General features: G+C 42.8%; 1 protein-coding gene across 1 annotated transcript in view; it reads right to left on the bottom strand.

Moving 5' to 3' along the window:
- Window positions 1-2,343: 2,343 nt before the first annotated feature.
- Window positions 2,344-24,165, bottom strand: part of WDR88 (WD repeat domain 88) — a 38,561-nt gene continuing 16,739 nt past the window's right edge. Inside the window, exons 7-11 of the mRNA XM_063109932.1 lie at window positions 21,278-21,465; window positions 19,282-19,364; window positions 17,555-17,623; window positions 4,408-4,500; window positions 2,344-2,508 (exon numbers count right to left, since the gene is read on the bottom strand). Coding sequence (XP_062966002.1) covers window positions 2,344-2,508; window positions 4,408-4,500; window positions 17,555-17,623; window positions 19,282-19,364; window positions 21,278-21,465 — 598 coding nt within the window. The remainder of the gene's footprint in view (window positions 2,509-4,407; window positions 4,501-17,554; window positions 17,624-19,281; window positions 19,365-21,277; window positions 21,466-24,165) is intronic.

Raw genomic sequence — 24,165 nt, 5'->3', positions numbered from 1 at the left:
GCCCGTACGTATACCGCGGGAATCGCTTCCCTATCACTATTTACTGCATCTGCCGCGCGCATGCGCATAGATTTTACCGGCAACAGGCGCAAGCGCGCTGTAGGTCCCATTCGTGTAGATGGCGAGGGGCAAGGCTGGGACGCGGAGACCGGAAGCTCGGGCAGCACGTAGTGGGTGGGGCCTGGGCGGGCCGGCCTTCGCGGTCACAGTAGCATGTTCTCCGGCGTGGCATCAGGGCACACGCATCTATGGGCGTTGCTAGCGCGAGGTCCGGACCTTCTGCCCGCCAGAAGTGTAGCAGGAAAGCACAGTCGAGCCATCACCCGCTCCGGAGACCCCCCTCCCCTCCCGCGCGGCCAGTCTGCTGGCTGCCCTGGATCAGTCGGGGCGCCGAGTCCAGCGGTGACCCTGATGCGCTTCGGACCCATCTACACCGGCGCCTCAACCTGAGAAGGCCGGGGGCCCTGCCAGCCCTAGGGGGCCCATAACTTCAATTGGGCCGCTTCTCCCGCGGACCCTGAGCCGGGGGAGACTGGAGAGGGTCGGGTACTGAGGGGCCCTGAGCAGGCTCTGAGAGGTCACGGGCTTCAAGGGCCACTTGGTCCCAACACGTTTCAGAGGGCCTTTGGGCAACAACAGAGCCAAACACTGCTGGCCCGTTCACCCGGCATTCCTCCAGTTTATGCAAAAGTGTATGTACAAGAAAGTTCACTCCAGTTATTTCCAGTAATAGCAACCTAAGTGCCCATCGACGGGGGCAATGTTTGTATATGCAGTCTAGCCATTCTCCACAGCCATGGGGCTGTATATACATCTATGCACGTCTTCCTCAGTGGGAGCGTCGCAAGACCAACCGGGAGGAGAGAGGTCACCAGCAACAGGATTTCTCTGCAAAGAACCCAACGGCTGGGAGGACGTAAGTGGAGTCTGACATGATCATACATCATTCATGTGAATAAATGAATAAATACTGAACAACCTACTTGAATCTGAGCAGTCACCCAGGTTGTGGCTGACAAGAACAGCACCAAGCATGGGATCTGCCCAAATATTGATTACCGGGTTATGGTGCTTAAACCAGAGTTGTTGGATGCCACACAACGGACACTATATAAATCAGTCCTGCAATTAAGTTTTCTTAAACGGACCAAGGGGCATATTAATGATATTTGACAAAAATCATGTGAGCCATACCTAAAAGAAAAGAGGCCCTTCATGTTTGGAATTGAAAAGTCTGGGGTAGACAGCATTCGACCTATCATTCTATCTACCACAGAAACAGCCTGTGATGGATATGCCACGACCATTCCCTTTCCTAACCAGACCTTCCTCTGCTCTGGGCAGGTGACCATTACTCAAGAATCTATACCCCATCGCTATTTACTGAGACTGCCGAGCATGCACGTGCACAGATTTTGCACAGTAAGGAAGACGTTATTCAGGACCACAGAGATAGGTATAGAGACCACTGCAACGGGGTCTTGCAGTGGGGGAGAGAGATTGGCTTCAACTCGGAATACAGCATGAGCAAGTGGGAATTTATGGCCAAGGTGTGGGGTGGGAGCCAGTGGGTGGAAAATTGCTGAATTAACCTCAGGGGTAAGGAGGATTCTGGCTAAACTGACCTAACAGGATTCTTGCTGAAGACAGGCTAGGAGAGGCAGACATCACCTGGGGGAGGATGGAGGAGAAGGAACCTGATCAGATATGGAAGGTGATCAGATACTGAGGATGGAGGGTCCTGGCTTAACTGACTTTTAGCAGGATTCTTTGCTAAAACTGGATTTTACAAGGAAGTGCCCAGACGGGCCTAGAAGAAGATGCAAAAGCCTGACTAAAATTTGGCCAAGCAAAGAATCTCTGTCAGAGCATGTCAGGGAGGCACCCACAGTGCCTTGCCATCCTCATCCACAGAGGGGCCCCACACATCTTCATATTCATTTGACAAACCCTCCGGAACTCCTGGTGCCAGTGTCCGAGGGCTGCCTTGCAAGTCAATTCCAGACCCCAAAATGTGAGTCCATTATGTGTTCCAAAAATGAGACAAGATGAACACCAGGTCATAAAGCTTAGAAATAGCAAAACTGCTCTTAGAATTCACATGCACACTTGCTTTCCACAGGATATAGATTTATTTTGCATGAAAACTAAAAAGAAACTGTTCACTGTCCAAGGATGTTGTGGAGCTGGGGAAGTGGCCCTCTGGTGAGAGCTCAGTCAGGGCTTGGCCTCGGCCCCAATCTGACAGGCCCACTCAGCTGGGAAGGAGCCCAAGAGAAAGGTCCCTGAAGATACCATCACCTACATGACAGGTGGCCTGTCACTCAAAGGGCCCAATGGCCATCAGTCATCCTCGCTCGTCTTCGGTGTCAAGCTCTCTGTTTCTGCTGATGATGAGACCTCTGCCGGCAAGTCTCTTGATTCTATCCGGCAGAACACACATTTGGTGAATACTTCAGAAGAAATGTCACTTTCAAAGATGGAGAAAGGCCTGTCACATCCTTCGCACTGACGTGAAATATTTTAAAAGAGCAGAAAGGGGGTGCTGATCAGAGGGGATCAAGGCATGAAGTTAGAATTCTCCCACCTGATCCATCTACTTGGGGCTGGGCCAAGGCAAGCATTCCCCTCTCTGAAGTCCATAGCCCCAGAAAGGTGGAAATTGCAAAGAAAATGAGCACAGGCTTCTCCCTCGCTTCCCCCTCAAAAGCTAAGCAGGTACTGCCAGCTCGTGTCACCTGCCGTGGGAGTCCTGAAGGCAAGAGTGGCCAGCTGTGCGGTGGTGGGGAGAGTGGGGCGGATGCTCATCCCCAGCCACTGCTCTGTGCAGAGCAGAATTGTGGGACCAAAGGGATGTCCTGACTCCTTGCCAATCTGGGGACACCTAACTTTTATAGAACCACGAGAAGCAAGTAGGCAAGATTTCTGAAGCAGGCATTTTAACTAGACTGACGCAGGTGCTGGGCATCCTCCTCTGACCCTGAGCCTGCTTCTGGCCAAGCACACAGACAACAGTGGATACAATGGCACAGCTCACCCACCATATCTACTTGCCACCAACAAGTAAGCAATTCCATGGGGTGGGGACTCAGGCCACGGGCAGAGGCCTCTCGGGTTCCTGCCACAGCGTGGTCCCCTTGAGACGAGGTTGCCCCTGGGATTTGACCTCCCTTGCCTGCTCAGAGCATTCAGATGCCCTCTGGGAAATCTGGCCTCTGAGGTTTCTCATATTGATTGGGAGCAAGTCTAATGCAGTGGGTTCATCTTGGCTACAGCTTCAGGTTGGTCTCTTTCTTTCTTTTGCAAAAAAGAAATTAGATCCTTTACCTACTTTATTCTACAGCTCATTTCCCATAGTCTGGTTGGACCAGACAGAACAACAGGCTCAAAAAGGAGGCAGCTCCCAGGCCCTGCCCCAGGTGGCAGATAGTGGACAGGGAAATCACTGCTCTGTAGCTAGCCACCTCCCAGGGTCTAAGGGCCAACACAACCACAAAGGCCATTAGGACCAACTGACCACAAAGACAAGGTCCATGAGGGTCCCACCCCTCACCTCCCTACCCAGGAGCACTGTTTCCAAATTAGCTGTACCCAGAAGCAGTAGCTCCCAGCTGGACCTTCTGAGAGGAGACAAGTCCAGTTGGTTCCAGGATTCTGAGGAAAGGAGGACTTGAGGGCCCAGCATACACTCCTCAGCTTTTCTAAAGCAGCAGCAAGGACTGGCCTCCAGTGCCCAGGGATGGCCCTGTGGCCAGCCCTGGATGGGCCTGGGGAAGCAGATGTGCCTACCCCACTACCAAGCTCTTGCACTAGAGAACCACGGCACCTGCACCTCTTGCACAGGAAACGGGGCACTGGGGGCCTGGCTGGAGTATAGAGGGCCCACGCAGTGTCCAGTCTGTGCCCGGCCATTCCTCCACTGACCAGCACTCCCTCAGGCCTCATCTTCTCCACTCCATCTCACTCACTCCACTGCTCAGACATGCCAAGCTCGCTCCTGACTCAGGGGCTTCACACTGACTGTTCCTCTGCTGGAACATTCTTCCCCTAAATATCTGCATGCTCACCCCCTCTCTGCCTTCAAGTTTGCACAAATGTCAGCTTCTCAATGAGACCTATCCTGACCACTCTTTAACATATTGCAACCCCCATCACTCCCATTCCCCTTTCCTGTTATTTTTCTCCCAGTTACAATCACCATGTGACTTACTACATATTTTTCTTGTGTCTTCACCCCTTGTTTGTCTCCCCTTTTTGCAATATAAGCTCCCACAGGGCAAGAATTTCAGTCTGTCTGTTCATGGTCATATTCCCAGTTGTCCAATAAATATTTGTGCAAAGAATAAATTAATTTGTAGAGGGAACTAACGAAAACCTTCACTGGGCTTAATTTTACCCAATACCAACCTGTTTCACCTTTAAGCCTATAGCCTTTCTGTACTCGATTACCAAAGGAATGTGGTCAATTTCTTCAATATTCCATAGTCTCATGGTCCTATCCTAAAACAAGTTAAACAGCAAACCAGTAGTCACAAAATAGGCTGTGGTACATTCATACAATGATAAAAATAAATGAACTGTCAAGCCACAAAAAGTCATGGAGGAAACGTAAACTTAAATATTGTTAAGTGAAGGAAGCCAATCTGAAAAGGCTTCTTTCAATCTGAAAAGACTGTGTAATTCCAACTATATGACATTCTGGAAGAGGCAAAACTATAGAGACAGTAGAAAAGATCAGTGGTTGCCAGGGATTCTGGGGGAAGTGGGGGAGGAACGAATAGAAAGAGCACAGGGGATTTTTAGGGCAGTGAAACTACTCCGTATGATACAGTAATGGTGGATACAGCACATGCATTTGGCAACACCTATAGAACTGTACAGCACAAAGAGGGAAACAATGTAAATTATGAACCTTAGTTAATAAAATAATAATACTGATAATTCCAGAAATGAACGCAGGCCTGTTGACACCTTGATTTTAGCCCAGTGAGAATTAGTCGGAGTTCTATTCTACAGAACTGTAAGATATTAAATTTGTGTCATTTGATGTTTAAACATTGTGGTCTATGGTAATTTATTATAGCAGCAATAAAAAAAATGAATGCACTAAATAATGTTACATTTCCTGATTCGGCTGTTGCAACTAAATGTCCTCTGGGGGAATTAAAAGGGGAAATTTTGGTAACAGATGTGTTGGCCCCTTGCAGCGTAGAGCTGTCAGATTTCACCAACAATCATACTTTCTACAGTATGTCCAGTGGTTTGTCAAATCATGGCAACAACAACAAAAAATGCCCCTCCCACCAGCTCTTAAATACTTTGATTAGAAAACTGGATTTCTTTGATTAGAAAACTAGACTTTGCTCATCCGTCCACATATTCAGCAGACAATGCGAATGTAAATTTTGGCAGATTCCAGTCATCCTATAAGCTTCTTACCTAAGTAAATGAAAAGCTAAATGGTCTGCACTACTTTTACACAACAATCCTAAAAAGGAGCATGATTTGCTCACCTGTGATATTGGGTCTTTCGTAATAAAAAGTTTCTGGCCATTTTTCACCTTCTCAAAAAGTACAGAAGCACTTAATGAATTTTTTTATTATAGAAATGGAAGGAGATATCTTCCTTAAACATGGGCCTACACGATGACTATTAATATAGAAAAGACATTAAAATGTTAGCCTGCCATAAAATCGTATTTTTTAAAGTGTGGGACAAGGAGAATGCCCCTGATTTTGAAATACGTGCAGAATGAAAACAGAGAAAAGGATTACAATAACACAGAAATTTACGTGTTGTTTTTCCAAAATTGCTTGATGATCTTTGAAGAGGCCATAATGAGTCAAAAAAGGATGAAGCGATTACACCTGGGTTGTTCCATGTTAGGTGTAAATTGTTGGGGGAAATCTCATACAGTGAGAAAGTTATTCATTTTTTGGAAATAACACTCTTTATTACTCAAAAGGGAAAAAAAAATCACCAGGAAAGGGCAGCCAAGATAAATAGGACATTCTCAATTTCTTTACTAAAACTGTAACTTATTTGGAATCCAAATACAATATCACAAATTCAAATTACCTCTGTGCTTTAAAACTATTTTCTTGAAGAAAGACAGGTTTTTTTTTTTTTTTTTTTTTTTTTTTTTTAAAAGATGACCGGTAAGGGGATCTTAACCCTTGACTTGGTGTTGTCAGCACCACGCTCAGCCAGTGAGCGAACCGGCCATCCGTATATGGGATCCGAACCCGGGGCCTTGGTGTTATCAGCACCGCACTCTCCCGAGTGAGCCACGGGCCGGCCCGAAAGACAGGTTTAACTTATGATGACATCCAATGTACTTCAGAGTGTTTAAAAATAATAAACATCTTAGACAGGTATAGCCTGTATGATGAATTTATAGTGGCAAAGGACCTGATCAACAAGTACCCAGCCTATTAAAACAAACACGTAGACTTAGCACACTGTTTGGACATTTTTGGAGAGACAGAAACTGAGAAAATACAAATCCAAGAAGCTGTTGTTGCCAGTCAGTAAAATCATGAAGTATTCCATGCTGACATGCTTTCTGTTGAGAGGATATTTAGCTTGATGTCATCACATTGGGCTGACACTAGGCATCAGGATGATGTGGGCTTAGTAAGAACAAAGCTGCTAGTCAAAGTGAACTTTACCTTTGACATTATTCAGCTTTACCACAACATAAAAAAAAACAACGTCCTAAAGGCTGCAGGCAGTTCAGAAAAGTATTATTGGAAAAGGAAACAGAAAAGTAAAAATATCCTACTGCATTATGGGACAGAAAGAAACACATCATTGATGTATTTTTTATTGTGGTAAAATATATATCACATAATATTTATCGTTTTAAGCATTTGTAAGTGTGTAATTCAGTGACATTAAATACATTCACAATCTTGTGTCACCATCACCGCTATCTAAAATCAAAACTTCGAATCAATGTGGAGGCTTTTCAAGATGGCGGCGGCTGCGGCGGCTGGCGCGGAGTAGCTGAGGTGGAAAAGGTGGCCACTGGGCCTCAGGCAGCCGGGAATCTTGTGGACCTTCCTCTCGCCATCTCTTAAGGGAGGACTGCTGCTGCTGACCGGTCGTGGGGGGTGACCGCCACTTTGCCCCCAGCAGGAAAGGCTGCCTCATTTACAGACAACAGCTTTGAAGTGTGGAGCAGGAAAAGAACTGTTTCTTAGCTGCAAAAGCGAGTCTCGAAACAGGGAACACGGCGCCAGGGCTGCTGTGGATGCAGCCAGGATCCCGGAGGCCGGGCCGCACTGAAGGCGGCCAGCTGCCCTATTCAGGATTCGAGGTTTCAGGCCGGCATTAAAGAAGATTCCTGGGAGCGCCCGAGCCGCGCCACGACTGAACAGCCCGAGGCGGCAGCGGCCGAGAACTGGGAAAGGCGGCAAACCAGAGACAGAGAGTGAGCGCCCGACCTGGCACAGCACTGTGAGTGATCCCTGGCACAGCTCTGTTTGCGGGGTGGATGCCCACGCGGCTCCCGCCTGCACCACCAGGCCACTCACCGCCCCTGTGCTGCCTCCATTTTCCCAGGTGCGGGCAGCTCCGCCCTGCTCGGCCATCACTGAGCCCTCCCACCTGCTTGGCCTGGTGCGGGGGCCTCCGCTCCCACTCTCTCCGCGGTTCTGTGGCGGGGCTGGTGGAGGGGGTGTCCCGGGCCAGTGTCGGGACGGCAAGGAAGTACGGGCGGGCCAACTGTCACTCCACCATACCCTGGACTCCGGCCCCAGGTAAACTCCCTGTTACTGGGAGGCAGATACCATCTCTGCGGCCACCAGTTTGGAAAAAAGCCTAACGAATGTCTGGTTGGGAATAGTGTGGTAGGAGAGTTCCCAGGTCCGCTTGAACCTGCCGGAGACCAGGCTGCAGGTGGGCGCCAGACTCGGTTTATACTGGGGGGATACAAAGGTGAACAAGACCCGAGAAAGATCTACATAGTGCTACAAAGGCACCCAGAGAGACCAGTCGTCTGTGCCCAGCAGAAACCTGGTAGACTTCCTGGGCGAGGCGGTGCCGAGCAGGGTCTTGAAGGCCCAGCTGATAGACGAGGGGTGCAGAAGACACGCCCCAGCCCAGCACAGTGCGCACAGAGTGGGGAGACGTGCGGCCAGGGAGGGGGAGACTCGACAGAAACCACACACCCGGTGGGGTCGCCACTGCATGATCTAACAGCCTGGGCCAGAGCACACGGAACAGGGAGAAGTCCTGCACAGGAAGTGAAAGCTCAACAGAGATCACACACCCTGTGGTACGTGATCTACCAGCCCAGCAGAGTCCAAGCTGACCAGAAAGGTGGCTCCCCGGAGAAGCCCAAGACCCGAGACAACCACACACACAAGGCACTAGAGGCCAACTGAGCAGTCACGGAGGGAGCCATACGAAATTGGCAACCACAGCAACATCCTAGTTAGTCATTAGTCTCAAACCGGTGAACTGTGAAACCCCCGGCCACAATGAATAAACACCAAAAAAAAGATACCAGAAATACAAAAAATCAAGAAAGTACACCACCAAAAGTTAATAAATCTCAAACTCTAGATCCTATAGAACAAGAAGCCCTTGAAATGACTGACAAGGAATTTCGAGTGATAATTCTAAGGAAACTGAATGAGATACAAGAAAACTCAGCTAGATATCATGATGAAATGAGGAAAAGTATACAGGATCTGAAAGAGGAAATGTACAAGGAAATCAATGTCCTGAAAAAAGATGTAGCAGAACTTGCTGAACTGAAGAAGTTATTCAACGAAATAAAAAACACAAAGGAGAGTTTAACCAGCAGGCTTGTCGAAGTTGAAGAGAGAACCTCTGAAATTGAAGATGGGCTGTTTGAAATAACACAAGCAGACAAAAAGAAAGTAAAAAGAATCAAGGACATTGAAGAAAATCTGAGAGAGATATCAGACAACCATAAGCGATCAAATATCCGAGTCATGGGTATTCCAGAAGGGGAGGAAAATGGAGATTCCATTGAAAACATATTCAACAAAATAGTGGCAGAAAACTTCCCAGGTATAGGAAAAATCACAGATCTTCAGATCCAGGAAGCTCAACGATCTCCAAATGTATTCAACCCAAAAAGACCTTCTCCAAGACATGTCATAGTCAAATTGGCAAAACTCAGAGATAAAGAGAGAATCTTAAAAGCTGCAAGAGAGAAGCGTCAAATCACCTATAAGGGAGCCCCAATCAGGTTAACATAAGACTTTTCATCACAAACCCTAAAAGCTAGAAAGGAATGGGATGATATTTTCAAAATACTAAAAGACAAAGATTGCCAGCCAAGAATACTCTACCCTGCAAGGCTATCCTTCCGAAATGAAGGGCAAATAGTATATTTCTCAGACAAACAAAAACTGCGGGAGTTCACTACCACAAGACCACCCTTACAAGAAATCCTCAAGGGAGTACTGGGTTTGGTTCCTGAAAAATAACTACCACTGCCATAAAAACCCAAGAAAAATCTAAACCCGCCAGTATAATAAAAATGGCATTCATGAAGAGAAAACAAGCTAACAAAAACACTATCTACAACCTAAGGAACCAACAAACACAGAAAACAAACAGTAAATCAGAAAGCAAGGAACAAAAGACACCTAAGACAACCAAACAACCAATAAAATGCTAGGAATAAATCAACACCTTTCAATAACAACTCTTAATGTAAAAGGCTTAAATTCCCCAATTAAAAGACACAGACTGGCCGACTGGATCAAAAAGCAGGACCCAACTATATGCTGCCTACAAGAGACCCACCTCACCCATAAAGATTCACATAGACTAAGAGTGAAAGGATGGAAAAAGATTTACCAAGCAAACAGAAAAGAAAAACGAGCTGGAGTAGCTATTCTTATATCTGACAAAATAGACTTTAAACTAAAAACCATAAAAAGAGACAATGAGGGACACTACTTAATGATAAAAGGACTGATCCATCAAGAAGACATAACAATCATAAATATGTATGCACCCAATGTTGGAGCAGCCAGATTTATAAAACAAACTCTATTAGACCTAAAGAAGGAAATAGACACTAATACCATAATAGCAGGGGACCTGAACACCCCACTGTCAATATTAGACAGATCATCTAGGCAAAGAATCAGTAGAGAAACACAAGATCTAAACAAGACTCTAGACCAATTGGAATTGGCAGATATCTACAGAACATTCCACCCAACAACCTCAGAATATTCATTCTTCTCAGCAGCACATGGATCATTCTCCAGGATAGATCACATATTAGGTCACAAATCAAGTCTCAATAAATTCAAAAAAATTGCAATTATCCCATGTATCTTCTCAGACCACAATGGATTAAAACTAGAAATTAATAACAAACGAAACTCTGGAAACTATACAAACACATGGAAATTAAACAGCATTCTACTTAATGACATATGGGTCCAAGAAGAAATCAAGCAGGAAATCAAAAAATTTCTTGAAACTAATGAAAACAATGATACATCATACCAAAACCTGTGGGATACTGCAAAAGCAGTATTGAGGGGAAAATTTATTGCATTAAACGCTCATTTCAGAAGAATAGAAAGATGGCAAGTGAACAACCTAACACTTCACCTTAAAGAACTAGAAAAACAAGAACAATCCAAACCTAAAGTTAGCAGACGGAAAGAAATCATTAAGATCAGAGCAGAACTGAATGAAATTGAAAACCAAAAAACAATTCAAAAGATCAACGAATCAAAAAGTTGGTTTTTTGAAAAGATAAATAAAATTGACAAACCATTAGCATGGCGAACAAAAAAAAGAAGAGAGAAGACTCAAATAACCAAAATTAGAAATGAAAAAGGCGATATTACAACTGATTCATCTGAAATACAAGGAATCATTCGAGACTACTATAAACAACTATACGCCAACAAATTTGAAAATCTGGAGGAAATGGATAAATTTCTGGACACACACAAGCTCCCAAAACTGAACCGTGAAGATGGAGAAAATTTGAACAGACCAATAACAATAAAGGAGATTGAAGCTGTTATCAGAAGGCTCCCAACAAAGAAAAGCCCAGGACCAGATGGATTCACAGCAGAATTTTACCCAACATTCAAACAGGAATTGACACCAATTCTTTACAAACTATTCCAAAAGATTGAAACGGACGCAAATCTCCCAAACTCATTCTATGAAGCAAACATCATCCTGATACCAAAACCAGGTAAAGATATAACCAAAAAAGAAAACTACAGGCCGATAGCCTTGATGAATATAGATGCAAAAATCCTCACTAAATTACTAGCAAACAGAATACAGCAACACATACGTAAAATTATTCATCACGATCAAGTGGGATTCATCCCAGGGATGCAAGGTTGGTTCAACATACGCAAATCAATAAATGTGATACACCATATTAATAAACTCAAACACAAGGACCATATGATCATCTCTATAGATGCTGAAAAAGCATTTGATAAAGTTCAGCACTCATTCATGACAAAGACCCTCTATAAGTTAGGTATAGAGGGAAAGTATCTCAACATAATTAAAGCCATATATGACAAACCCACTGCCAATATCATCCTGAATGGGGAAAAGCTGAAAGCTTTTCCTTTAAGAACAGGAACTAGACAAGGATGCCCACTCTCACCACTCCTATTCAACATAGTGTTGGAAGTACTAGCCAGAGCAATCAGAGAAGAGAAGGAAATAAAGGGCATTCAGATTGGAAAAGATGAAGTCAAACTGTCCCTGTTTGCAGATGACATGATCCTATATATCGAACAGCCTAAAACCTCTACAAAAAAAACTGCTGGAATTGATAAATGATTTCAGCACAGTAGCAGGATACAAAATCAACACACAAAAATCAGTAGCATTTCTTTTCTCCAATAGTGAACATGCAGAATGAGAAATCAAGAAAGCCTGCCCATTTACAATAGCCACCAAAAAAATAAAATACTTAGGAATTGAGTTAACCAAGGAGGTGAAAAATCTCTATAATGAGAACTACAAACCACTGCTGAGAGAAATTAGAGAGGATGCAAGAAGATGGAAAGATATCCCATGCTCTTGGATTGGAAGAATCAACATAGTGAAAATGTCCATACTACCCAAAGTGATATACAAATTCAATGCAATCCCCATCAAAATTCCAAAGACATTTTTCTCAGAAATGGAAAAAACTCTCCAGACATTTATATGGAACAATAAAAGACCACGCATAGCCAAAGCAATGCTGAGCAAAAAAAATAAAGCTGGAGGCATAACACTACCTGACTTTAAGCTATACTACAAAGCTATAATAACCAAAACAGTATGGTACTGGCATAAAAACAGACACACTGACCAATGGAATAGAATAGAGAATCCAGAAATCAACCCACACACTTACTGCCATCTGATCTTTGACAAAGGCACCAAGCCTATTCAGTGGCGAAGGGACTGCCTCTTCAGCAAATGGTGCTGGGATAACTGGATATCCATATGCAGGAGAATGAAACTAGATCCATACCTCTCGCCGTATACTAAAATCAACTCAAAATGGATTAAGGATTTAAATATACACCCTGAAACAATAAAACTTCTTAAAGAAAACATAGGAGAAACACTTCAGGAAATAGGACTGGACACAGACTTCATGAATACGACCCCAAAAGCACGGGCAACCAAAGGAAAAATAAACAAATGGGATTATATCAAACTAAAAAGCTTCTGCACAGCAAAAGAAACAATTAAAAGAGTTAAAAGACAACCAACAGAGTGGGAGAAAATATTTGCAAAATATATATCTGACAAAGGATTAATATCCAGAATATATAAGGAACTCAAACAACTGTACAAGAAGAAAACAAGCAACCCAATTAAAAAATGGGCAAAAGAGCTAAGCAGGCATTTCTCTAAGGAAAATATACAAATGGCTAACAGAAATATGAAAAAGTGCTCAACATCACTCAGCATCCGGGAAATGCAAATCAAAACCACATTGAGATACCATCTAACCCCAGTTAGGATGGCTAAAATCCAAAAGACTATGAACGATAAATGCTGGCGAGGCTGCGGAGAAAAAGGAACTCTCATACATTGTTGGTGGGACTGCAAAATGGTGCAGCCTCTATGGAAAATGGTATGGAGGTTCCTCAAACAATTGCAAATAGATCTACCATACGACCCAGCTATCCCACTGTTGGGAATATACCCAGAGGAATGGAAATCATCAAGTCGAAGGTATACCTGTTTCCCAATGTTTATCGCAGCACTCTTTACAATAGCCAAGAGTTGGAACCAGCCCAAATGCCCATCATCGGATGAGTGGATACGGAAAATGTGGTACATCTACACAATGGAATACTACTCAGCTATAAAAACGAATGAAATACTGCCATTTGCAACAACATGGATGGACCTTGAGAGAATTATATTAAGTGAAACAAGTCAGGCACAGAAAGAGAAATACCACATGTTCTCACTTATTGGTGGGAGCTAAAAATTAATATATAAATTCACACACACACACACACACACACAGACACACACACACACACACACACACACACACACAAACCGGGGGGGGGAAGAAGATATAACAACTACAATTATTTGAAGTTGATACGACAAGCAAACAGAAAGGACATTGTTGGGGGGGATGGGGGGAGGGAGAAGGGAGGGAGGTTTTGGTGATGGGGAGCAATAATCAGCCACAATGTATATCGACAAAATAAAATTTTTAAAAAAAAAAATAAATAAATAAATAAAAATAAAAATAAAAATAAAAAAGGAAAAAATAAATAAATAAAAAATAAAATAAAATCAAAACTTCATCAGACCCAACAAAAACTCTGTTACCGATAAAACAATAATTTCCCGTCCTTTCTCCCCCCAGCCCCTGCAACCACCATTCTATCTTGTCTCTACGAATTTGACCACTCTGAATACCTCATATAAGTGGAGTCACACAGTATTTGTCCTTTTGTGACTGGCTTATTTAACTTGAAAGAATGTCCTCAAGTTTTGTCCATGTTGTAGCATATTTCAGAATCTCCTTCCTTTCTATGGCTGAATAATATTCCATTGTATGGATATACATTTTATTTGTCCATTCTTCCACTGATGAGCACTTGGTTTAGTTCCACCTTCTGGCTCCTGTTAATAATGCTGCTATCGACATGGGTGTACAAGTAACTGCTCAAGTCCCTGCCTTCAGTTCTTTTGGGAATATACCCAGAAGTGGAATTGCTGGGTTATGTGGTAGTTCTCTTTAATCTTTTGAGAAACTGCCAAACTGTTTCCACAGCAGCAATACTATTTTACATTCCCATCAGCAATACCAAGGGTTCTAATTTCTCCACATTCTTGTTGACACTTGTCATTTTCCGTATTTGATTATAGTCCTCCTGGTAGGTGTGAAGTGGTATCTCACTGTAGTTTTTATTTGCATTTTCTTAATGACTAATGATATTGAGCATCTTTTCATATATTTATTGGCCACTTGTATATCTTCTTTAGAGAAATGTCTGTTCAAGTCCTTTGCCCATTTTTGAACTGCATTGTTTGTTTTTTGTTGTTGAGTTTTAGAAGTTCTTTATATATCCTGGATATTAATCCCTTATATATATGATTTGTAAATATTTTCTTCCATTCTGTAGGCTGTCTTTTAACTTTCTCGATAGTATCCTTTGATACACAAGTTCTTAATTTTTTAAATTGTTTTTTAAAGGTGACTGGTAAGGGGATCTTAACCCTTGGCTTGGTGTTGTCAGCACCAGGCTCAGCCAGTGAGCTAACCAGCCATCCCTATATAGGATCCGAACCTGTGGCCTTGGTGTTATCAGCACCACACTCTCCTGAGTGAGCCACGGGCCGGTCCTCACAAGTTCTTAATTTTGATGAAGTCCAATTTATCAGCTTTTTCTTTTGTTGCCTGTGCTTTCCATAAAAACATTGCCAAATGAAATCTCATTAAGATTTTCTCCAATGTTTTCTTCTAAGAATTTTATAGTTTTAGCTCTCAAGTTTAGGTCTTTGATCAATTTTCAGTTCATTTTCATATATGGTATAAAGTAAGGATTCAACTTCATCCTTTTGCATAAGGATATCCAGTTTTCTTAGCATCGTTTGTCCTTGCCCTGTTGAATGATCTTGGTACCCTTGTCGAAAATGAATTGACCGTATTAGTGAGGGTTCATTTCTGGGCTTTCTACACTATTTCATTGGTCTATATGTCTGTCCTTAAGCCAACATCATACTGTCTTAATTAATGTAGATTTCTAGTAAGTTTCAAAGTGAGGAATTGTGAGCCTTCGAACTATATTCTTCTTCAAGATTGTTTTGGCTCTTCAGGGCCCCTTGCAATTCCACATAAACTTAAGGATTGGCTTTGACATTTTTGTAGAAAAGGTTGTTGGAATTTTTATACGAATTGTGTGGGGTAAAAAAAGGAATTGTGTTGAATCTGTATATCACTTTGGGTAGTATTGACATCTTTCTATCCATGATCACACGTTGCCTTTCCATTTATTTAGGTCTTCTTTCATTTCTTTCAGTGAGGTTTTATAGTTTTCAGTGTACAAGTCTTTCACCATCTTGGTTAGATTTATTCCTAAGTATTCTTTTAGATGCCATTATAAATGGAATTGCTTTTCCTTTTCAGATTGTTCGTTGTAGGTATGCAGAAACACAACTGATTTTTCTGATCTTGTAACCCTGAAACTTTGTTGAATTTATTTGTTAGCTCTCAAAGCTTTCTTATGGATTTTTTGGGATTTTCTATATATACAATAATGCCATCTGTGAATAGAAATAGTTTTATGTCTTCCTATCCAATTTGGGTGCCATTTATTTATTTATTTATTTATTTATCATTCATTCATTCATTCATTCATTCTTGTCTAATGGTTCTGGCTAAAACCTCCAGTACAATATTGAATAGCAGGCATCTTGTCTTATCTTTTTTTTTTTTTTTGTCTTTTTTTTTTTTTGTGTGACCGGCACTCAGCCAGTGAGTGCACCGGTCATTCTTATGTAGGATCCGAACCCGTGGCGGGAGCGTCGCCGCGCTCCCAGCGCAGCACTCTACCGAGTGCGCCACGGGCTCGGCCCATCTTGTCTTATCTTGATCCTGATCTTGCGAAGAAAGCTTTTAGTCTTTCACCATTCAGGATGATGTTAGCTGTGGGTTTTTCATAAACACTCTATCATGTTGAGAAACTTTCCTTTTACTTCTAGTTTTCTGAGAGTTTTTTTTTAATCATGAAAAAGGTTTTGGATTTTTACAAATGCCTTTTCTGTGTCAATTGAGATGATCATATGGGGTTTTTTCCCTTTGTTCTATTAATGTTATTAACTACATTGACTATTTTATGTTAAACCATCCTTGTATTCCTAGGTTGGATTCAATTTGCTAATATTTTGTTGAGGATATTTGCATCTATATTTATAAAGGATACTGGTCTGTAATTTTCTTTTCTTGTGATGTCTTTATCTAGTTTTGGTATCAGAGTAATGCTGGCTCATGGAATGAGGGCATTGTTTTATAATAAATATAAGTAATAACTGTTTAGTAAGTCATGTTCTATTTATGTTTTCTTTTTTTGAATAGTCTTACATCTATGTATGTTAAGAATATACAATAATATATCCTATAAAATTTAAATAAACAATAAAGATTTTTTTTAAGTCACAATAAAGTGCTGTATCAGTGGACAAAAAGAAACATTATAAAATATTTTTATATTTTTCTTAAATATGTTTATTAGCCCTACTGTTAATTATGACTAATTGCTGCTATTAACTAGTCTTGTTGCTGTTTCATTTAAGTAACAGCATTCATGTAACAAAAGAGTAAAAAATATAGACTAATATATAATTTCAAGTAAATGCTCATTTTTTATATTTTTATATTAAAGTAATAACACATAGGCATATAATTATTTATTATTATTATATTATTGGGGTTTTTTTGCCTGGTATGTCTGCACCCTGGTTGGCTCTCTAAAAAGGTGGTGTTAGGCAGAGTCTTTCCCACAGTCTCATAGACCCAGAAACCTCCAGCCTAGAGAATGACATGCTGTAATAAAGGTCGGGGGGCAAGGTAGGACCCCACTTCTCTGGTGCTCATATCTAGGGAACAGCCCTTAGGATATCCTGGGCTAGCTGTTACATGTTACATGCCATTTGAATGGGAATAATGGGAATCCCATGGTGCAGTGATGTAGGGAGGGAAGACCCACCTGGAATTTTTGGCAGTCTCTGCTGCTTGTCCAAGGGCTGGTACCCTCCCTCCAAGGCCCCCTGCTGGCCAGACTTCCTCCAACAAAGCTCAAATATCAATGGTGCAGACAGAAATACCTGGCAACTCCCCACATTTGCAAACAGAAGGGTTTTCTTTCCACATTCCTAGGCAACCCCTCAATGGGATGGCCTGGCCAGGTGTAGACATCAGACTGAGCCTGCCCAGGAGTCTCATACTTGGTATTAATTTCATTAACATTTTTGCCATCATCAATTCTGACAAATGCAATAGACATTTTAAGCCACTCAAAGCTTGCCCACTTTTACCTTTGAAGCAGACAGGACCCATTTCTTGTTGTTGCTAACAGCAACGTCCATCACCCAGTCATTATGGCCCTGAAGAAAAATAAAATTTTTTTTTTTTTTGTCTTTTTCACGACCGGCACTCAGCCAGTGAGTGCACCAGCCATTCCTATATAGGATCCGAACCCGCGGCGGGAGCGTCGCTGTGCTCCCAGCGCCATACTCTCCCGAGTGCGCCACGGGCTCGGCCCAGAAAAATAAAATTTTAACGAGGACCTAGAGAAAATGCTTTATAAGAATAACAAAAACAAAACAAAAAAACATGTTAGGAACCCAATGTTTAACAGCAACTAATTGTGCTTCTCTGGTTTAATTACCAACATTTAGGTGGAACAAAGTGTAAAGACGTGTGATACATGTGTATATCGTGGAAATGTATGTGTGTTTAAAAACAGTACTTTGGTGTTTAGCACAATGAGAAAAAAAAAAAAAAAAAGATTTCATTCCCAGCTGGTTCCAGGTTTTTGTCCACATTCTTTGTTCTAGGAAATACCACTCAGATGTCCCATCATTGAGGGGCTTTTGGCTTAAAGTAATTGCAAACCAATCCACTGTGGCTTAAGCAAGTGGGGGATTGTTTCCCTCAGGTAAAAATGAGCTCAGGAGAGACAGATGCCATTGCTGGTTCAGACACTTAATGACAGCAGGGCTCTGCATCAGCATCATTATCATTTTTTGGCCTTCCCTTACGGAAAGAGGCAAAGGGTGAGGCAACATGGCAGGGTAGGAGGAAAGGGATCAGAGAGAAGGTCAAACTGCTATGTATAACCAAAGGCTAGGAATTTGAGGGTAGAAGACTAGTGAGAGAGGAGGGAAGAAGGGGAAAGAGAATAAAGCAACCTGACAGGGGGACAAAGGGACTTTTAAGCTCACAGAAGTTTAACATTCAGTTTCAAGCTATTTAGCTGCTGTGATATAAACTCTCTTTGCCTCCTGTTTGAAAGCCCTAGGAGAAGACAGCTCAGAGAGAACAACCCCAGTGCTGCCCAAGGAGGCACTGTCTACATTTGGGTCCTGGGGGACAGAGAAACCAAGAGTCATAGATGCAAGCATTCACAGCCAAAAGTGACCATGAGATCACAAGACCAGGGAGTACGCAGAAATCTTGGGGTAGGGGATGCCTGGAACAGGGGCACTGAATGAACCAATCCTAGATTCTTGCTGTGTTGGATAATACACCCCTTTATTACACAGCCACTTTAAGTTGGGTCTCTTCTAACTTGCAGACAAAAGAGCTCCATTGAAGCCTCCCATTTTGGGGCCCCACAGCTTTCTGTTCATGCCTCATTATGGCATTTGTCCCTCTCCACAGTAATATCTGCAGTTCTTGGACACTTTCCCACCTCAAGGTTTTTGCATTTGCTGTTCCATCTGCCTGGAAGGCCCCTCCCCAAGATCCTCACTTATCCAGTCCCTCCATGCCATCCAGTCCTCAACTCAAATGGCCCCTTCTCCAAGAAGCCCTCCCTGCCCGTCTACTGTGGATTAGTCCCTGTAGTCTGTTTTCATCATGTCACACTGTTGTGGTTTCTCCATTTCATCCATCACTGTCCATGATTTGTTTGCTGGTTTCCTGTCTGTCCATCCCCACAGAGGTGTCAGCTCCATTAGGAGGCATCTAGGTCTGTCTCACCCACTGCTGTGTCCCCAACCCTCAGCACAGAATGACTATCAGATGCTAGCACTTGTACCTTCAAGGCGAGCTTCCGGTAGCCTTCTCCTACATCCCAAATAGCCACAGTCCTGTCGAGCCCTCCAGAAATGAGAAAAGAGCCTGCAACACAAGATGAAAGAGTCTGGGTAGGTGGGCGGGGGGGTCATCTTCCCCAGCCAAGTGCTTCCTCCTCTGGTGAGATCAAAGAAGGCCGAGGATCCATTTGTGAGGTGCCACCATGGCTCCCTTTGACGACACTGAAACCACTTCCTGGTGTGGCTCAATGACTTCTAACCAGTTACAGCCAGTTCTCATTGTTCACAGTAGTTACTGTTCTATAGTTATTGCAAACACTGAATTGTCCTACTGAACCATTGCTCCCAGGGGAAATATAGGACTAGGTTCTTGCAAGCCCCTGATTACAACATTTTCATCAACCCATTAACAGCCAAACTTGTTATATCTGTGTTTCTGTTTAAACACCTTATTTAATCTTTATATTGTTGATTCATTAACATTGAACTCATAGCCAGCAGCACTGTAGCTCATGCCTGAACAAAGCTTATGTAACACATGTATTTTTCCCATAAGGCACATTGCAGCGTTCTTGCACTTAGGAACCCTAGGCAGCATTTCAGCACTACACTTAGGGGCCATCTTAAACAGCAAAGTTGACAACAAAAAGCACAAAAATGCAGAAAAAAAGTGGCACTAAATAGACCACCAAAAGGACACTTTACTGTGGGAGAGCTGAAACAAGAAGACAGAGTGTCGCCTTGATCTGCCTCAGCTGGGAACATCTGCATCAGGTGACTCAATTTTTTCACTGCTCTGCATGTGTCTGAGTGGCCGCGAAAGCACCATGAGTATTGATTTTAAGGTTACAAATAAATGTTAGCAGGTAAGTGAATTCGCAAATACAGAATCCGGAATAATCATGTTTGACTATGTGATTCTGAACCCCGTAAAGCCAAGGACAGAAGCATGTGGTACACCTCATAGTGAAGTGTAATATAGACGTAGGATGCTTCTGAAGAGGGAAAGTTGTTCAGAAATGCCCTAGCATTTCTCAAGTCAGGCCTGAGTTGCATGTGCACTGGCTGCATGTGCATTGGCTGGGCCACCCCAGACACACAGAACAAGCCCTACTTCTCACCAGATGGGGCAGTATACATTTGACTCCTGGGTGTCTAGAGCAGCTACTTCCCTCACCAGGCTAGCTTCCTATCATTGCCCCTGTTCACATCCATGCCCCTTCAACTGGCAACAGCTCTCCAATTTCCTGGGGGAAACACATTTTGCCTACTCTTGAGTATGTCTGGTTCAGAGGGTACTGTTCCCAACCTCTAGCTCTGGGGTGGGCAAGTCACTCTGACCTGGCCAATTAGCAATCAGAGCCTTTCATCCCCCACTAAATGATTGGTTCAGACACTAGCATACATCCCAAGCTGAACCAATGAGGGTCTTCCCTGGGACTTGTGCTGGCACCATCAGCACCGTCCTCTTCCTCCAGGATTGCCAGTGGCCAGAACCATGTTGGCCTGGACCCCCAGAGGCCATCTTTTCCTCCTTAAGGGAAAATGCTAATATAAGAGGGAAGCTGAGTTGAGAGACAGAGCAGAAGAGTTGGATTCCTGACAGAATTGTGTGAGGCTCTGGAACCAGTCTGCCTGAAGTCAGACCTGCTCCTGGACTTTCTTTTTTGGTGGCTGGCCAGTATGGGGATCCAAACCCACGACCTAGGTGTCAACCAACAGAGCTAAACAGCCAGTCCCTGGACTTTTCCATTACAGGAGTTAATACAGTTATTTTGTTGCTTAAGCCATATTGAGCTGAGTTTCTGCCCCTTGTAAACGTGTGTCTATGAATTACCTTCTTGGCTTTTTTGTTCTCATAGGAAAAAATCTACCCTTGCTCTCAGCATCACTGGAAATCACCTATCTGTACTCAGGAAAGTCCACATGAATGGGCCATGAAGAACTCTGCCCAGCACTCCCATGGGGGCAGAGTCTCTCTACCTATTAATTACTCACTGTCTCTGGCAAAGAAGCAGGAGCTCACGGAACCTTCATGGCCTTGCATCAGAGTCACGCAGGCTCCACGGTTTCGAAACTCCCCTGTGTGGACATTCCATATTTTTAAGTTTTTATCCCAGGAGCTTGTACACAGGAAATGGCCACTGAAGGTAAAACAGCAGTTCGAGATTGCATTGGAATGAGCCCTGAAACACAGATGAAGGGGGTACACATGGATCCCACAGGACCTGAAGACAAACCTAAAGGCTGGAGGCTGTTGGGAGGGGACATCATCTCCTGTGAGCTGATGGACACCATTCCTTTGATCACTGCCTGCTATGATCCAGATATGAATTGCTCAGGCTGTGTCACACTTTTGCAGGATTTCTCAACCATGCCAATATTGGCATTTTGTACTGGATGATTCCTTGATGTAGAGAGCTGTCCTATGTATTGTAGGATGTTTAGCAGCATCCCTGGCCTCTACATACTGGATGTCAGTAGTCCCTACACCCAGTTGTGACAACAAAATATGCCCCCAGACATTGTCAAGTGTCCACTGGGCACAAAATTGCCTCCAGTTGAGAACCACTGCAATATTCAGAGCTGCTTGTAGCTTGAGGACAAAGCAGTGGGAAGAAGTGGCTGAGGGACTAATGGCACCAAACCTGAAATCTCACCTACGAAGACGTTCTCTTCCACTGCCCCATGCCCTCATTTCTCCCCATGATGTCGGGCCTGGCTCCTCGTCCTCCATCGCCTCCCTCTCTCCTCCAGTGCCACCCCTCTCTTACTCAGTCCCCCTACTTCTCCACCCCAACTGCTCTCTCCTTTTTTAAAATATTCTCTCCTCATCAGTCTTCAGTGCTATTAAAGCATGTTTTAATGTGGTATAGTTAAGTAAAAACGTTTTGGGGTATTCATTCTCAATTTTTAAATGTTTTCTTTTTTTGGAAAAGAAAAAAAATCTGTCAGAATTTTGCCACTTTTTGTTTTGTTTATGATCCTCAAAGTATTTTTCCTGTGATTCTCATTTCCTCTTATAAACAGTCTTCAAGTGAATTTATAAACACAACGGTGTATGTCTGAGTAAACCTGGATCGTCAAATCAATCATTTTACCTGAAGAAAGGAATGAACAAAACTATTTTCTAGAGCTCAGGTTAGAGTTTTGGACTCTATTTCAGTTATTTGAAATGCATAGACTGAGTAAGATCAAAGGAGAAGAAACGTCAGCTTCCCAGGAATGTCCACATAAACTTTCCCAAATGCCAGTGCCTGGTGGGCTAAGAACCATCCTGACATATGCCAGAGGCTGACAACAAGCCCTTCTCAGACACTGTTATTGGAGTTTAAAACAGGACTCTCTCTGTTCTCCGGGATGGACTCTCATTTCAAATAAATTCCACTTCTCAAAAAAGACCACTTTACTCGTACAAAAGTTTGGGGAAAGTACCAATGGTGCACTTGCAGATCTGGACAAGACGAAGTTCATGCACTTCTCCCTATTCCTCCCACTAAGTACAGCTAACAACCCTGGACATTATTTATAAAGCAAACATAAGTAGACTATGAAAGGTGGAGAGAAGAGGCAGACCAGCTAGGAGTCTTGGGATGCAAGGACACTGTGTTGTGAGTTTGTTGGGTTTTCTTTTTATGTCATATAGCCTGGACTAGGTGCTGTAACCAGAAAACAAAAGCAAAAACAAAAAAACCCACAAGTGCAGGCAAAAAAAAAATCCCCAAATAAGCCTAGCAAGAGAGAAAACTTATAGATAATAACTGCTCTACTCTAGCCAAACACCTCAGGCAAAACTACAGCCCCACCCCCACCCCATCTCCATCAGCAAAAGGTGAGCGGGGAGCCTAGACTGCCACTCTTGCCAGGCTGTAACGAGGTGGCCTGCTAAAACAGAAGATTTCAACAAGGTCCCGAGTCTCCTAATACCTAAAATGTCTAGGATACGACTGAAAATCACTCATCTTACCAGGAGCCAGGAAAATCTCAGTGTGAATGGAGAAAGATAATCAGCAGATATCAACACCGATATGATACAGATGTCACAATGATCTGACCATGACATTTAGGGACCATTATAAAAATGCTTATGTTGACAATTGTTATCATGCTTGAAACAAATGAAAAGATAGAAAAGCTCAGCAAAGAAACAGACAATATAAGAAGAACCAAATAGAAATTTTAGAACTGAAAAATGCAATATCCAGAATAAAAAACTCACTGGATGGCTCAACAGCAGAATGGACCAGACAGAGGAAAGAATTAATGAACGTGAAGACAGAACAATATAAATTAACCAATCCAAACAATAGAGAAAATGTAAACTGGGAAAAAAGAGCAGAGTCTCAGGAACCTGTAGGACAATAACAAAAGAGCCAACATTTATGTCATTAGAGTACTGGAAAGAGAGGAGAAAGAAGGGAGAGCTGAAAAAGCAACTAAACAAATAGTGACTGAAATTTTATCAAATTTGGCCAAAGATATGAACCTACAGATTCAAGAATCTGGATAAACCTCAAACAGGACAAATCCAAAGAAATCTATACCCAGACACATCATACATAATTAAACTTCCAAAAACTAAAGACAAAGAAAAAAATCTTGAGAGCAGCAAGAGAGAAGTGGCATCTATAGAGAAAAAAATTTGACGGACAGTGGATTTCTCATCAGAAACCATGGAGGCCAGAAGAAAATGACATGACATGACAGTTTTTAAGTACTGAAAAAAAGTATCCTGCAAAAATATCCTTCAGAAATGAAAAGGAAATCAAACTTTTTCAGATTGAAAAAAAAACTAAGAAGATTTGTTGCCCATAGACCTACCCATATAACCATAGGAATTTTTTTTTCGAAACAGAAAAGAAATGGTAAAAGAAAGAGACTTGGAA

Source organism: Cynocephalus volans, chromosome 10, assembly GCF_027409185.1.
Source record: "Cynocephalus volans isolate mCynVol1 chromosome 10, mCynVol1.pri, whole genome shotgun sequence".
Classification (NCBI taxonomy): domain Eukaryota; kingdom Metazoa; phylum Chordata; class Mammalia; order Dermoptera; family Cynocephalidae; genus Cynocephalus; species Cynocephalus volans.
The sequence above is the reverse complement of the archived record's forward strand: the minus strand, read 5'-3'. Positions and strand labels throughout refer to the sequence as shown.